The 18136-nt window shown below is 31.7% G+C and overlaps 1 protein-coding gene across 1 annotated transcript; it reads left to right on the forward strand.

Annotated features, from left to right (window-relative positions):
• Positions 1-9157: 9157 nt before the first annotated feature.
• LOC112710603 (pectinesterase 4) lies at positions 9158-11275 on the forward strand. Its single transcript, XM_025762890.3, has 2 exons — positions 9158-10249; positions 10385-11275. The coding sequence occupies exons 1-2, from the start codon at positions 9268-9270 to the stop codon at positions 11083-11085; spliced, it is 1683 nt and encodes a 560-aa protein (XP_025618675.1). The 5' UTR covers positions 9158-9267; the 3' UTR covers positions 11086-11275.
• The last annotated feature ends 6861 nt before the right edge of the window (positions 11276-18136 follow it).

Raw genomic sequence — 18136 nt, forward strand, 5'->3', positions numbered from 1 at the left:
AAAGATAGAATATCATAAGTTTACATTCTTAGCTTGCTACCTATTACCCAACAAACCAAAAATATAAATGCAACTATAATTACCCAAAAAGAAAAAAGAAGAGCACCCCTGCAACTATTAAGGCGTTCTAATTTTGGACTTTCATACAATTATCGTCATCCGTATACAAAAAATAAAACATTAAAACAAGTAATAATAATAATAACAATAATAATAATAATAATAATAATAATAATAAACAACATTTAATTGAATCTGCATGCATTATATAAAATAGTTTATAGTTAATTTTAGTTATATTAATTTAATGAATCATTTTAAATCAAAATAAGAAATTTATAACAGTAAATCAAATAAAAAAGTTTTTGGTGACTAATCAAATAAAAAAATTTTGATTTATTTTATATTTATTTGGATATCTAAAAACACCCAAATATGTAATACTTGCAAAAAAAATTGATTCTTTTCTTATGGCATTACAAATTGTTTATATTATTAAATACTATTAAAATACTTTATTATACACATAGTATAAGCTAAAAAAATAAAAGACATAATGGTAGATAAATACTAAAAAATTATTTGAACATACTATTATTAACATATAATATAAATAAAAAATATATATACATGACTAAATACTAAATGTATACATTTAAAATATTATTCTGATTAAATTATTTATATAATTTAAATCATGAATATTAATTTTTTTACAAAATTTTAATTTAAAAATATCTATATACTATGCCGAACAAAAAATTTAAAGGCCAAAAAGTTATTACAATTTTGTTATAAAAAAGTATTTATTGCTATTAAACACCAATGTAGTCAAAAAATTCTAATGATAGACTAATAATTAGAGTATGTTTGCACCTTGAAATTATTATTATAGAATATGTTAGAATGAAAGAGTTTGGATATAGAAGAATAAAGAATTAATCTTTTTAAATAAATCTTAAATTAATAGACATATTTATACAAAATTTGGAAGATATATTTAATAGAAGTTAATTTCGTTGTAATGTTAGTGTGAAATTGCTTTACATGGGCATTTAATTACGTAACGTTATATGAGTGAAAATAATAAATTTTTATAGTGACTACATGAATATTATCTAAAAAAACATATGTGATTGAATGATTGTAGAAATCTACATTATCAATGCCTAAAAAGTATACGCATATTTAATAACAGAAATATATGAAATATTAGAATCCACGGGCGTTACATTTTGGAAAACCACTTTAAAGAAAGCAAAACTCAATGAGTTTATCATCAACTGACCTGAGTAGCTGAGACTAAGAGCATGCTAATAAATCTATATATTATGATGATTTTTTAATTGAAAAAAGTGAATTTTATCAACTTATCTTACACTTATGCATTGAAATTGCATGTTTTGTGAATTTCTTTGTAGTTGTGCTTAATTGTTATAAAAAATACTTTTTATACTTTAAATTACCAAATTTAATTCACTTTCATTCCATTCGATACGTTGAAATGATTGTTTAAGTGATATAAGTTTTAAAAGATAATGATAGCTTAGCAAGTTAGAGAAAAAGCCTACAAAAGTGGAGGATTCATGAAGAAATGGAGACTGAAAATTCTCCAAGTCATGCGTACGCATCATCCTCAATTCGTGCATACACACCATAGGCGCATATGCATGACTCCTGACATGTGACTCGCTTGAACGAACATGTGGCTAGCGAGTTCAAGCTCATTTTTGGGGTCTAATCGAACTCATTTCTGAAGCATTCGAATATTGGATCAAGGGGGATCAATCAAATAGTTTCAGTTTAGTATTTTATTATAGTTTAGGTGATTTTAGAAAAAAAAGTCCAACTTCTCTCTATAATTTTAGAATTTTTACGGTGTGTTAGTTTAATTTCTCTCTAAAAACCATTATGTCTTTCTCTTTTTTATTTTATTTTTTTTTGTTTTTCGCTTATACTATGTGTATAATAAGGTGTTCTAATAGTATTTAATAATATACACAATTTGTAATTCTATAAGAGAAGAATCAATTTTTTTTTGCAAGTGTTACATACTTGGGTGTTTTTAAATATCCAAATAAATATAAAACAAATCAAACTTTTTTTATTTGATTAGTGATAAACCACTATTTTATTGTTTATCTTGTGCTTAATTGAGTGGTTTTTATCAAGCCTTTGCACACTTATTCATACTATTTGCATGGTTTTACAATTTCTTCCCAGAATTTGTTCTATGATTGAAAACTTGCTTCCTAGAGTCTTTAATTTGTGTATTTTAATCATCTCTTATTATCATTCGATGCCTTGATATGTGTGTTAAGTGATTTCAGAGTTTATAGGGCAGGAATGGCTCAGAGGATGGAAAGGGAGCATGCAAAAGTGGAAGGAATACAAGAAGTTGAAGGAATTGCCAAAGTTGTCAACCTGACCCTTTCGCACTCAAACGGTCATAACTTGAGCTACAGAAGTTCAAATGACAAAGTTCCAGTTGCATCCGGGGCTTCGATTTGATATATAATTTGCCATAGTAGCCGTATAGCTAGGCGACGCGAACGCGTGCTCTACGCGGACGCGTCGCAGTGATGAAAATCAGCGTGGCAGATTTCGCAACCAGCGAATCTTGGGCTATTTCCGGCCCAGTTTCAAACCCAGAAAACACATATTAATGGCTGCAAAGTGAATGAATGAAGGGAGACGACTCATATTTCATTTTTCATAATTTAGATGTAGTTTTAGAGAGAGAGAGGTTCTCTCCTCTCTCTTAGGTTTTAGGATTAGGATTCCTCTTAAAGGATTTATGATTTCTTCTTCTCAATTTCCAGGTTTAATGTTCCTTTTATTTATTTTCCTAATTTAATTTATGAACTTTTTCATGTTAGATTTGAATTTATGTTTAAACATAATTTGATGTGTTTCATATTTATGATTACTTTATTCTATTTATGATGTCTTCAATTTAATTTAGAATTTTCTCTTTTGGCTTTGGTTAAGTAATTGGTGACGCTTGAGTTATCAAATAAAGCAGTTGTTGAAATTGGGAGTTGCTGATTAATTTGGTTACTTGTAAAACTAGTCATCCCACAGGAGTTGACTAGAACCTGAGGATTCAAGTTAATTACTCTACTTGACTTTCCTTTATTTAGTAAGGGATAACTAAGTGGAAGCACTAAACAATTCTCATCACACCTGATAAGGATAACTAGGACAGTATTTCCAATTCTTATACCTTGCCAAGAGTTTTATTATTTATTTAAATTAATTCCTTACAATTTACTTTCTTGCCATTTACTATTCTTACTTTTTATCTTATACATTAAAACCCAAAAATATACCTTTTCCCATAACCAATAATAAATCATACTTCCCTGTAATTCCTTGAGAAGACGACCCGAGGTTTGAATACTTCAGTTATTTATTTTTATTGGGTTTTGTTACTTGTGACAAACAATCTTTTGTACGAAAAGATTTCTTGTTGGTTTAGAATTATACTTACAACGCGATTATATTTGTGAATTTCTTTACCGATAGAAAATCCGATCGTCAATATGCCGCCGTTGCCGGGAAATTGCAAATGTGTGCCTTATTATTGGTTATTGTAAATATTTTTTAAAAAAAATAATATCTTTTTCAAAATCTTATCTTATCTTATTTCAAAATCTTATCTTATCTTTTTTTTTTCAAAAATCATATCTTTTTTAAAATATTTTCTTTTTGTTAGTTGTTGTTTTTATTTTCTCCTACTATTATGAACTCTCACCCCTTTGGCTATGAGTCTTGTTACAATTATGTTGCACGAAGAGGAAATTATAATGACAACATGCACCAAGGATAGAACAATCAAAGATGGGAGGAGCCACAAAGATTTGATCAATCCTCATGGCAACAACCACCTCCAATGGACTATCAACAACTATTCTGTGATGCATATCAAGGTAATGACTATGGTGAGCACTCTTTTGATTATCAACAACCAGCACCATATGCCTATGAACCCCCTCCTCAACATGACTTTGGACCACCATACTCACAAGCCCCTTTCCGCCATTCACCTCCATATGACCCTAACCCTCAACCACCATACCAACCACCATATGAACCATATATAGAACCATCCCAATTCCAACCCAATTACTCCCAAGAACGGCCACTTCAATATTCACCATCTCCATATCCATCAATCCAAGAGCACTATGATCCTACTTATGATAGCCGAGTGCAATAAGAGTCAAAAGATCGTTTCAAGGAGACAATGGATCGACTCAATAGAACCATTCAACAACTGGGCTAAGCGATTAGCCGACTAGACTCCCAACATCTGGACACTCAAGGAACTCCCATGGCTTCATGTGGAGAATCTACTGAAGAACGCAGCATGAAGGAGAAGCTAGAAACTCCGGTGGACAATGAGCAGCATGACTTTGTATTGAAACAATTGGAGAAAGCCGTAATAGTTAAAGAGGAAGAAGTGGTCGAAGACTTAGGAGATGCGGACCCTCCATGAGAAAGTCAAAGTTATAGAGCCTCCTTCCAAGGCGATTGAAATTGATGCTGAGGAGGGTGTACAACCTCTAAGGCATATCATGGTTGAAGACTTGGAAAAGGTTGATCAAGAGACGGAGACTAAAGAAGCAGAAGCACAGCCTCTCATGTCCTTAGTAAGCAATGAAGAAGAGATTAAATTAGAAGAAAACTGCCAAGAAGAAGAGGTTGAAAGTGAAGAAGCTTGCAAAGAGGTGGAAGTTGTTAGAGAATAGCACAAGGGAGTAAAGCCTACAACTACCTTGCCAAAGTTGTTGGAGACCCCTCTCCCTAAGTTGCCATCATCCTTCACAACATTCAAGTGGGTAAAATTCATATCCCTTAGCTTTCTAATTCCACTTGAATATGGGCTACTGGAGACGGATGGTCAACTTAGAGCTCTTTGTGGCATTAAGAGTAAGAGGAAGATGGTCAGTGGTAAGAATTGTCCTGCAAGGTTCATTATGGTTGGAAGCTTTAAGTTTAAACACAAAGGTTGGTGTAGAGTTCAATTGAATGGGTTTAGGAAGTTGTTTGGACGCTTCAGTGAGAATTCTAAAGTTGAACCACCCGGATGGAATCATGATAATCAACTTGAAGACGGGTGTAGAAACAAAATTTGGGATTCGGGAATATATGAGGATCAAATTTGGGAGCTCAAAACTTGTGAAGAACTCTATCAAAGCTTGAGGAATTTACTTGGTATTGATAGAGCTTATTGGAAGTCCAAGTATTGGTGGAAGTTTCAGGATGAGTTCAAGCACAAGCCACCATGACGGAGAGCTCACAAAATGTCCAACTTTAGGACTTTAACTAAAAGTGCTAGGTGGGAGACAATCCACCATGGTATGATCGTCCCTTTTTCAGTTTTAATTTTAGTCTGTTTTGTTTGTTTTTGAGTTTTGATTGAACCTGGAATCATGCATAACATTCATATTAGCATTGTATTCTGCATTTTGCATATTTAAGAAAATGTGGTTACCTTTAAAGCTAGTCTTCCCACAGGAGTTGACTAGGACCTGAGGAATCAAATTAATTACTCCACTTGACTTTCCTTTATTTAGTAAGGGATAACTAAGTGGGAGCACTGAACAATTCTTATTACACCTGATAAGGATAACTAGGACAGAATTTCCAATTCTTATACCTTGCCAAGAGTTTTATTATTTATTTAAATTAATTCCTTACAATTTACTTTCTTGCCATTTACTATTCTTGCTTTTTATCTTATACATTAAAACCCAAAAATATACATTTTCCCATAACCAATAATAAATCATACTTTCCTGCAATTCCTTGAGAAGACGACCCGAGGTTTGAATACTTCGGTTATTTATTTTTATTGGGTTTTGTTACTTGTGACAAACAATCTTTTGTACGAAAGGATTTCTTATTGGTTTAGAACTATACTTGCAACGCGATTATATTTGTGAATTTCTTTACCGATGAAAAATTCAATCGTCAATTAGTCACAAAAAACTTTTGAAAAAAGGACAAATAGGTCCTTAACTTTTTGGTTCGCGGACATTTAAATCCTCAACGATTTAAAAATATATTTAAGTCTCTGACCTTCTCAAAACCTGGACATATAGATCCTTCTGTTCACTTGGGTCTAGCAGACTCAACGAAAAAATCAAACATAGCTTCCGTTGTATTGGCCTGGTCGATATACGGATGCACACGTGGAGAGTTTTTAAAATGGGACAAATTAGATTCAGAGATCGATATGTCTAGATTTTGAGAAAATTGGGAACTTAAATATATTTTCAAATCCTCAAAGATATAAATGTTTATGGACCAAAAAGTCAAAGACCTATTTGTCTTTTTTTCAAATTTTTTTTATTTGATTTACTATTATAAATTTTTTATTTTGATTTAAAATGATTCATTAAATTAATATAACTAAAATTAACTATAAACTATTTTATATAACGCATGCAGATTCAATTAAATGTTGCTTCTGCTTCTTATTATTATTATTGTTGTTGTTATTGTTGTTGTTGTTGTTGTTATTGTTGTTGTTGTTATTTTAATGTTCAATTTTCTGCATATGGATGATGATGAACGTATGAAAGTCCAAAATTGAAATGCCTTGGTAGTTGCAGGGGTGCTCTTCCTTTTTTTTATTTTTTATTTGAGTAATTATAGTTGTATTGATATTTTTGGTTTGTTGAGTAATAAGTAACAACAATTTAAACTTATGATATTCTTTTTATAATTTTTGGCTTCAACACAAAACTCATTTTTTGTTCAAAAATTAGAAAAGACCAACATTTAGACTTATAATCAACCTAAATTAATTAATTAACATCACGTATCATTATCAAACTAAATTATCAGCCTCCTCAACTATTGCATTAAACTTTCTCTATAACGATTCTGTCAAACTTCACATCATGTCTTCTGCTATGCCATCTGTTGTAATTATAGACTGTCACTACAAATTTATACATGTAGATTTATCTCCATTATTTATATTAAAGACTTTGTCTAATATTAAACAATAATAAATAATGTAAAGAATTACGATTAAAAAAATATAAAATAAATGAAAATTTTAAATAGATAAAAAAATAAAATTAGAATTGAAAGAAAGCAAAATATTAAAAAAATACTCAAAAAAAATTAAGATAAAATAAGTTAACAAAAAAGAAAAGAATAAAAAAAATAAAAAATAAAGGAAATAAATTAAAAGTGGACTCCAAATATTTATATACACTTGTATTTTATTAGTTTAAAATTTTGTGTGATGGTGAAGTGTTAAATTTTTTTAAACTTTTCTTATTTATAAATCACAAGGAATAAATTATAGAATGTTTCTCTCTTGATGCAATCTAATTTTTTCTTTTTTCTCATACTTTCACAATTTGCGATTTCACTTTAATTATGAAAGATTTTACTTTTCAGAGTGGACATCCCACGTCTTTACTTTTATTTTAGTCTTTAAATTTCACAACTTACGATTTCACTTTTATTTTAATCTTTAAATTTCACATTCTGTATAATATTTCCGGATAAAATCACGTGTAATTATGAATTTTCGATACAAGTCTGACTCGACTCACCCCATACTTAAAGGCCTATTTTTTTGTATAATCGAATCTCTACTCTATCAAAATATTGACAGAACATAATTGATGGATTTTGTCTCAAACCCTTATAACTCAACTCACCTGAGTCAGTAGATGATTGGGCTTGTTTTAGGGGCTCACTGTAGACTTTAGTACATAGTTGATGATTGTGATTATTATTTTGTACTAATGTTATGCATGATCCATGGCTTTCATGTATCATTATTATTTATTAAAAAAAGTTTGGTAAATTATTATTGGAAGTGGTACTTTTAGATTCATTATAAGTAGTTGAGCAACCTTTATGAAAAAATTAAACTAAATCAGTGTATAATAGATTCTAATAATAATAAAAAGTTCTTCCACTTAACATGCCCATATTCGACCTTCCCAAATGTAAAACAATAAAGTTAAGCTATGAAGTAATTTTACGGATTATTTCCCTACCAAGTCAGATATGCACATTTTTTTAACCTTATTTATTTATTTATTTTTGGGTTGGATTTCTTTTTTCATTTTTTTCTTTTTTATATTTAAAACAATTAGAGTATACGAATTTTGATTCACAGTATAATAAATTTGATATATAACATACAAACTTTAAAAGACCACGTGCTTATAACATTAATATTTAACTAATAAAATACGTACAACACGATTTTGCTAAATAATACAAAAAAAATTGATGTATAGTAAAAAAATTTTGGTGCGTAATACAAAACTTTTAAAAAAATTACATATTTAAAATATTAACACTTAATTAATAAAATTTTAATGTATAATACAAAAATTTTTGATATACAACATAAAAATTTTTGAAGAACCACAATTGACTTACCCAATTAATAAAATATATTCGCAACAAAAATTTATGTATTATGTATAAAAATTTTTATATTATGGATAAAAATTTTCGGTGCTATTAATAAAAATTTTTGTGCTCTCTAATAAAAATATAGAAAAGAAAAAACAGTGACGCATGCACATTTTTTTTTGTTGAACTTGTGTTAGTCTAGTTGAATTTAGTTAAAAAAATGGTTTGTAATTTATGTATTATATACAAAAATTTTTATAGTGAGTAAAAATTTCAGTGTTATGTATAAAAATTTTTGTAATATGTCAATAAATTTATGTGTTCTCTAATAAAAATATAGAAAAGGAAAAACAGTGCGCATGCACATTTTTTTTTTCTTGAACTTATGTTAACTTTGTTGAATTTAGTTGAAATGTAAAATGTATTCGTAAAGGGGATGCAAAGAACAAAACATTGTAGCTAAACGCATTTCATAGTGTTAAGAAAACAGAGGTGAAGGTAATTTATTTCTATATTTTAATTAGTACTTCTTTGAATTTATATAGTATTTTCTATATATATGCATTCAATCAAAAAAATAGCAACTCGTGCCTCTTAGAAAGTAAACAACGCGAACTATACGTAGAATAATTCAATCAAACCGCTAATAGCTACCACAGAATCGGTCAATAATGTCTATTTTTGTTTATTTACACATAAAAATATCAAAAACGCTAGTATAAATACCCACCTTTATGCAAGGTTTTCATCGTCACCATCAAGAAACACAAATAACAGATTGGGAAGGATTCAATCTCCTTCCCAATCTACCTCTATCTTGAATTGTATTGCCGTTGTTGGATAGAAATAAATTAAGAATAAAAAATGGCAAACGGCAAAGTCGTTGTTTCTGCAGTTTCTATCATCCTTGTAGTTGGTGTTGTCATTGGCACCGTTGCAGTTGTTAGCAACAACAACAGCAGCCATGACCAATTGAAATCCCACAACAAGGCAGTGGAGAAGTTGTGCCAAAACGCAGATGACAAGAAACTTTGCTATGACGTCATTGGCAACGTCAATACCACTGACCCAAAGGATTACGTCTCAGAAGTGGTGAAGAGAACATTGGATACCGTCATCAAGGCATTCAACATGACCGATAGCCTCTCTGTGGAGCATGGCGAGAGTAATCCTGGCATGAAGATGGCCCTTGATGATTGCAAGGACTTGTTGCAATCAGCAACCCACGAACTCGAGGCCTCTATCAACCTTATCACTGACAACAATTTCGCAAATGTTTACCAGAGTTCCGCTGAACTCAAGAATTGGTTGGGTGCCGTTATTGCCTACCAGCAATCCTGCATGGACGGCTTTGACACCGACGGTGAAAAGAAAGTCAAAACCGAGTTGCAATCTGACAGCTTGGATAGCGTTGGCCAGCTCACTGCGCTTGCTCTTGATGTTGTTTCCGGATTGTCCCACTTCCTTAATGGTCTTGGTTTGAACTTGAACCTCAAACCTGCTTCTAGAAAGCTCCTTGAGGTGGATCATGAGGGATACCCCACTTGGTTATCCGCCGCAGATCGTAAACTCTTGCAAGACGTCAATAATGTCAGACCTAATGTTGTTGTTGCCAAGGACGGTAGTGGCCAATTTAAGACCGTTTTGGAGGCTATTAACTCTTACCCTAAGAACTACACAGGTAGATACATTATCTACGTTAAGGCTGGCGTTTATGATGAATACATTACCGTTGACAAGAAGTTCAAGAACTTGTTTATCTATGGCGATGGAAATACAAAGACCATCATCACTGGTCGCAAGAACTTCCATGAGGGTACTAAGACCATGAGAACATCCACATTCTGTAAGTCCAAGTTTCATTTCTCACGTATTCTAAAACTTTTTCTATTGAAAACTTTTATTATAAAATGACATGGTTATTTACTAATATAACATCATATAATTTCCACATCACTAACGAGTTGAATTGTATGTGCAGCCACCAATGCTGATGATTTCATTGCCAAGTCAATTGCATTCGAGAATACCGCTGGTGCTGAAGGTCACCAAGCAGTGGCACTCCGCGTGCAGGGAGATCGCTCAGCCTTCTTTGATTGCGCAATGCGTGGTTACCAAGATACACTTTATGCCCACGCCCATCGTCAGTTCTACCGCAACTGCGAAATCTCTGGTACCATTGACTTCATCTTCGGCTATGGCACCACCTTGATCCAAAACTCTAGGATCATTGTGAGGAAGCCCATGTCAAACCAGCAGAACATTGTGGTCGCTGATGGAACTGACCAGAAGAACATGCCTACTGGTATTGTCCTCCAAAATTGTGAGATCATGGCTGATTCCACCCTCTACCCAGACAGGTTGACAGTGAGGACATTCTTGGCAAGGCCATGGAAGGCATTCTCAAGGGCAGTGTTCATTGAGAATACCATTGGTGATTTGATCCAGCCACAAGGTTACATCCCATGGAACCCACCAACTGAGGCTAACACTGACAATTGTTACTTTGTTGAGTATGGAAACACTGGAGCTGGTGCCAATGCCGGAGCCAGGGCCCCATTTGCAAAAGGCATTATTAGTAAGGATGAGGCTTCTCAATTTCTTGCTGAGCGATGGATCCAAGCTAGCACTTGGGTCCCTGCCACTGGCATTACATACGATGCTGGCTTCACCAAGGCTTAACTTAGTTTTAAAGAATCGGGAGGTATCGTGGAGGGTTATATGATTTTGTATTCTTTCGTTCATTCTTCCCACTTTTTATTGGAGAATTAGATCAGCAAAGATTTTGAGTTTATGTGTAGACAATCGATCCTAGAGAAAAGTTTGATGTGGTGACCAACATTGAAATTAATTGATTGATTTTATTGTGTTATTATTTGTCTCTTTTCGATTGATGTTAGCAATACTAATACATCAAACTTTAATGGCGGCAAAGCAATTTATTAACACAATATATAAATTTTGATGGCAGTCTAAAACATACACTAATGCAATTATATTTATTTTTTATAAATATTTATATAATCATATAAAAAATTGTTATTTTTATTTATGTGACTTAAATTATATATATATTGGCAAATATCTCTTTATAATTATGTCTTCTGATCACAAAAAATTCAAGTTTTTATAATCTTTTACACATACATTTTCCAAGAGAAGTAAATTAATTGTGATGAAAATATAAATGAAAAGTTACATATTTAATTATCATCAACAATATAAACATTGACAATTTTAACTACGAAAAATGTAAACTAATTCAATACATATTAAAGAAGAGATTAGTTAAACAAAATTATCAAAATGAGTATTTTGTTAGGTACTTTTGTTGAATATTTTATAAAACTTTGTAAAATTAGTATAATTTTTTATGGATATCAAGTTAATTTACCTAATTTATTATTAGAATTGTCAACATTAAAAATTTTTATAGCTAGAAACGATAATTTACTTAAAGATGCAAAATGTTTTTTATTTTATATCATCACTATCTGTTGCTTTTAATTTGTATATAATGAGTGAAAAATTCATCGGTACTTATAATTTTATATTAGACATAATTAATTCACGGTACTTTTTCTTTTTCGCTTGTATTAGCGGCTGCACTTATTATTCATCTCATTTATGAATAAGTTCCTAAATTTTAAAAATTTGTAAATATGTTTATAATCACTAATCAGGTATATCCACTAATTAACTCGATGATAAAGAAATTCTTTGTGATGACATCGCACTCAGCCACTCTAATACATATATTACAAATGAGAGTAGAGCAAGAACTGAAACAATGCAATAAAATTTGTGACTGAAGAAAAAGAAATCTATTGAATGTGTATCACGCATACTGCAGTAGCGGCAGAGTATATATACCGAATATATATATACAAACTTGTAACTGACTCTTAACTATCCTTTCTCTTTATTTATATTATTGTCTCTAACATCCCCGGCCCCTCAAATTTAAGTGGGTGTTCACACACACTCTAAATTTGATTCTAAATTTGTCATAGAGCTTAATTAAAAGTGGTTTAGTGAAAATATTGGCTACTTAATTCGTAACAGGTATATGAATAACATACAGTTTTTCTTGGTTGACAAATTCTCTAATAAAATGAAAATCAGATCTAACTCAATGTATTTGCACTTACTATGCAAGATGGGGTTGGTAGCCAGCAAACAAATTGATTGATTATTACAATATATTGTTCGTGGTATCTTTTGTGAAACCTTAAGCTCATCAAGAAGCTGATGAAGTGAGATCATCTTTAACATAGTAGATGTTAATGCACGATAATCAGTTTCTGTGCTGTTGTTGTCCAGGTACACATAATATTCTGGAATAGATTTTCTATTATTAATGTCTCCAGCCCAATTAGCATCTGCAAAAACAATAAACCTATAATCAGTGCTTTTAGTGAAGACAAGGCCATAGCCTATTGTTTCTCCTAGAAATCACATGATTCTCTTCACAGCTTTTTATTGCTGTAAAATTGGATAATGCATGAACTGTGATACTCTAATCTTTTTACTGCATAAAGGAGATTTGGTCTAGTAGTTGTGAGCTATTAGAGCCCTCCGACAATAGATCTGTCCAATCTAGGATCATCAAATCGTTCAGAATCGCTTGAATAAAGCTTGAGGGAGAATACCATGGGTCACTACAAAAAAATTGTTAGATACCGGTGAATTTATCAAAAAAATTCGTTGGTAACTTATTTACTGTCAAATTTAGCAACAAAATAAATTCGACAGTATAAATTTTATTGGTAACTGTTTACTAGTGATATAAATTTTTAATTGACGAAAATCTAGAATTTATTACCGTCGATTTTTTTTCAGTAAATTTAACGTTAATATATTATTTATTATTAATAATTAAATTAATAGTTACAAACGGATTTAACTGACGATAAATTTAAATTTTTTTTAATTTGTTTAAAAATTCAATATATAATTTTAAATTTTTAAATTTAATAATTTCTAATAAACTAACAAAATTTAAAGTTTTATAATAATTTATCTATAATTTTTAGTTAAAAATTTATAAACAAGTTTAAATATAAAAATTTATTATTAAAACTAAAAAAATTAGAGAATTCAATTAAGCAAAAAAGTTAAATTTAAAATACACCAAACTCTCAAATACAAAAATTGAACAAAATAAAACCAAAAATCAAAAGAGGAATACTGATAAATATTAGAGATTAGGCTATACTAATGCTATTATATTACATAAAAAATCAACCATACCAAATTATTTATGCTACTTGCATATGACAAGACTACTTAAAAATTAAATCCTCAAAAATCGTTAGCACAATATTTTAGCATTGAGAATTGACAAAATAAAAGGGCACTTACTATAGCTATATAAAATCTGCCATTTCCTCTGAATTTTATTGCAATAGTATCATATGATTCCAAATCAACGAAGCTTTCAAACTATAAATTTACAATAAATCAAGGATAAATAATTTATTTAATATTTAAAAATACAGATTTAGGCAGCCAATTAAAATTTAAATTCATGTCCCTCCAATTTAAGTTATGCTAGTGCATCAAATGAATTTCATTGAGCAGGTTTTGTGCTAATAAAATTAAAATAAATTTTAAAGTAGACAAAATTTAAAACTTCTAATAAAATAATTCACAACATAATTTAAAACTTCCAACAAAATAATCCACTACATAATAAAAAAAATTAAAATTCACAAGCAATATTATCAATTCTAAATTATATAATAAAAAAATCCTCCATCATAATACAAAAATAATCTATACCATCAGAATATCATATTAAATTCCAAACAGTAATAGATTTAAACAGTTATATCAAAAGTAACAAACATAACATAAACAGACAATCAAAACAAAAACAATCACAAATTTATCCTCATCTTATTCAATTCATTAAACAAAGGAGGCAAGCAGCAGCATATATATGTATATCTGACAATTAAATAAACCATAAATTTCCAAATAAAAAATTCAACAATAATTGCACAAATAATTAAACAAACAAATATACAAACTCAGAAGATTAATAATTTAAAAAACATTTTAAACAACTGAACAAACATTAAATTCCCAAATGTTGAAAAAAATTCAAAAGAAACTAATAAAAAAAGGAACTAAGTATAGAAGATGGCAATAAACGAGAGGTGACGGTGACAAAAGGAAGGAATGACAAGGCAGCGATGATGAAACTACGAGAGACAATGATGATGAGTGGCAAAGTTGCTGCTGGACGTGGCAATGATGAGGGAAGACCGACTAGAGGAATAGCCGCGACAATGATGAACGAGTTTGGAATAGGAGGCGCTAATGCTGTTGAACGAGCACGGTGCAGGACACGATAATATTGAGGTGGTGACAGTGACTGAGTGATAATAACCAGCGATGAGTGAGTGAGAATGGCAGTGACCAGCAAAACGGCAGCGAATGGTGGCGATGGGGTTGACAGCGAGAGAGAAAGAGAGAAGGGAGAGAAGTAAGGTTGATGATATTGTAGAAATGGAGGGGAAGGGTTTGCAAATTCGAATTTAGGGTCAATTTTACCGACGGATTTACCATAAAAAAAAATTAGCCAGTGATGCGCTACCTATGACAAAAATGGCGTGTTTCATTTAATCGTGCCAATTTTTCATTTACTTGGTTCCGACGGTAATTTTTAACCCAACGAATTTATTATCAAATCTGCAGGTAAACCTGGCTGCTATTTTGATATTTTTAATTTAAAAAAATCTCAAATTAACTCAATACATTTTATATAAAATAAAAATATCTTATATTTGATTAGTTTCTATTTATTAAAATCGTCTAAAATTATTATGTGTTTAAAATTATATATAGATGTTATACTTATAAAATTATGGATGTTAAATTATAAAATTTTAACAACTTCTACTATACAATTTTTATTTTGTAAGGTCCCACATCAGTTGGGGAGGGGAACGAAGCATGCTTTATAAGGGTATGGATACCTCTCCCTAGCATGATGCATTTTGACGAGTGAGTATGGGAGGCTTCAGCTATCATCCCTATTGTCAAAGGCAAAACCGTGAGGTCTTGTGTGCCAAAGCAGACAATATCGTGCTAGCGGGTGGTCAGGGCTGTTACATTATAGTATTAGAGCAGTTCGTTCCTGTAGAGCCTGAGGGACGGATTGACTATGCTTCTATGCATTCTCCGTGTGTGTGTTATGTGCTATTAAGATATCTACTTGATATAACTGGCATAAACATTCATGAGCATGCATTTGGGACTTTGAAGCACTAAACTTCTGATATTGAGACTGATCAACTTAATATCGATTGTTTGGTGTGTATTATAGAAACCAGATGGCACCTCGTGGATGCAGTAGAGGTCATGGGAGAGGTCGTACTAATCTTCAGGGGCCGGGAGCCAACCCAAATAACTCGGTAGACTTTATGGCAGCTGATGAGCGGATAATTTATACGCTTTTTGGCATTATTTTTAGGTAGTTTTTAGTAGGATCTAGCTACTTTTAGCAATGTTTTCATTAGTTTTTATGTAAAATTCACATTTCTGGACTTTACTATGAGTTTGTGTGTTTTTATGTGATTTCAGGTATTTTCTGGTTGAAATTGAGGGACCTGAACAAAACTCTGATAAGGAGGGTGACAAAGTACTGCTGATGCTGTTGGATTCTGACCTCTCTGCACTCGAAATGGATTTTCTAGAGATAAAGAACTCCAAATGATGCGCTCTCAATGGCATTGGAAGGTAGACATACAGAGCTTTCCAGCAATATATAATAGTACATACTTTACAACTTGCGTTTAATGCCAGTTCCATGCTGCATTCTGGAGTCAAACGCTAGAAACACGTCATAAACCAGAGTAACGCCAAAAACACGTTACAAATTGGCATTTAACTCCAAGAGAAGCCTCTGCACGTGTAAAGCTCAAGCTTAGCCCAAGCACACAGCAAGTGGGCCCCGGAAGTGGATTTCTGCATCAATTACTTATTTTTGTAAACCCTAGTAACTAGTTTAGTATAAATAGAACTTTTTACTATTGTACTAGGGGTCTTTGACAGTATAGTCTCTTGACCATTTGGTCTTTTGATCATTCATGGGGGCTGACCATTCGGCCATGACTGGACCTTTATCACTTATGTATTTTCAACGGTGGAGTTTCTACACACCATAGATTAAAGGTGTGGAGCTCTGCTATGCCTCGAGTTTCAATGCAATTAGTACTATTTTCTATTCAGTTCAGCTTATTCTTGTTCCAAGATATCCGTTGCACTTCAACCTGATGAATGTGATGATCCGTGACACTCATCATCATCCATCCTTATGAACGCGTGATTGACAACCACTTCCATTCTACCTTAGAACGAGCACATATCTCTTGGATTCCTTGATAAGAATCTTCATGGTATAAGCTAGAATTATTGGCGGCCATTCCTGAGAATCCGGAAGGTCTAAACCTTGTCTGTGGTATTCCGAGTAGGATTCAGGGATTGAATGACTGTGACGAGCTTCAAACTCGCGATTGTTGGGCGTGATGACAAACGCAAAAGAATCAATGGATTCTATTCCGACATGATCGAGAACCGACAGATGATTAGCCGTGCTGTGACAAGAGCATTTGGACCTTTTTCACTGAGAGGATGGGAAGTAGCCATTGACAACGGTGATGCCCTACATACAGCTTTCCATGGAAATGAGTATGAAGGATTGAAAGTAAGAAAGCAGTTTGTTGCAGAGATTCAACAGGGACAAAGTATCTCCATACACTTATCTGAATTTCCACCGATGATTTACATAAGTATTTCTATCTTTATTTTATGTTTTATTTATTATTACTTTTGAAAACTTCATAATCATTTGAATCAGCCTAACTGAGATCTACAAGATGACCATAGCTTGCTTCATACCAACAATCTCCGTGGGATCGACCCTTACTCACGTAAGGTTTATTACTTGGACGAGCCAGTGCACTTGTTGGTTAGTTGTGCGGAGTTGTGAAGAAAGTGCTAAGTTAGTAGATGCGCATACCAAGTTGAATGCCATTGTTAGAGATCACAATTTTGTGCACCAAGTTTTTGGCGCCGTTGCCGGGGATTGTTCGAGTTTGGACAACTGACGGTTCATCTTGTTGCTCAGATTAGGTAATTTTCTTTTCAAATTTTTTTTTCAAAAACCTTTCAAATTTTTTTTATTTTATTTGTTTTCGTTTCTCTAAAAATAATTTTCGAAAAACAAAAAAATCATAAAATCATAAAAACCAAAAAAAAAATTTGTGTTTCTTGTTTGAGTCTTGAGTCAATTTTTAAGTTTGGTGTCAATTGCATGTTTTTAAAAATTTATGCATTTTTTTCGAAAAATTCATGCATTGCATTCTTAATGATCTTCAAGTTGTTCTTGGTAAGTCTTCTTGTTTGATCTTCATATTTTCTTGTTTTGTGTCTTTTGTTGTTTTTCATATGCATTTTTGCATTCATAGTGTCTAAGCATTGAAAATTTCTAAGTTTGGTGTCTTGCATGTTTTCTTTTCTTGAAAATTTTTCAAAAATAAGTTCTTGATGTTCATCATGATCTTCAATGTGTTCTTGGTGTTCATCTTGACATTCATAGTGTTCTTGCATGCATTAGTTGTTTTCATTCATAATTTTTATATCTTGAGTCATTTTGTTGTTTTTCTCTTTCCACATTAAATTAAAAAAAATCAAAAAAATATCTTTTCCTTTTTTCTCTCAT

This window comes from Arachis hypogaea, chromosome 9, assembly GCF_003086295.3.
Source record: "Arachis hypogaea cultivar Tifrunner chromosome 9, arahy.Tifrunner.gnm2.J5K5, whole genome shotgun sequence".
Classification (NCBI taxonomy): Eukaryota; Viridiplantae; Streptophyta; class Magnoliopsida; order Fabales; family Fabaceae; genus Arachis; species Arachis hypogaea.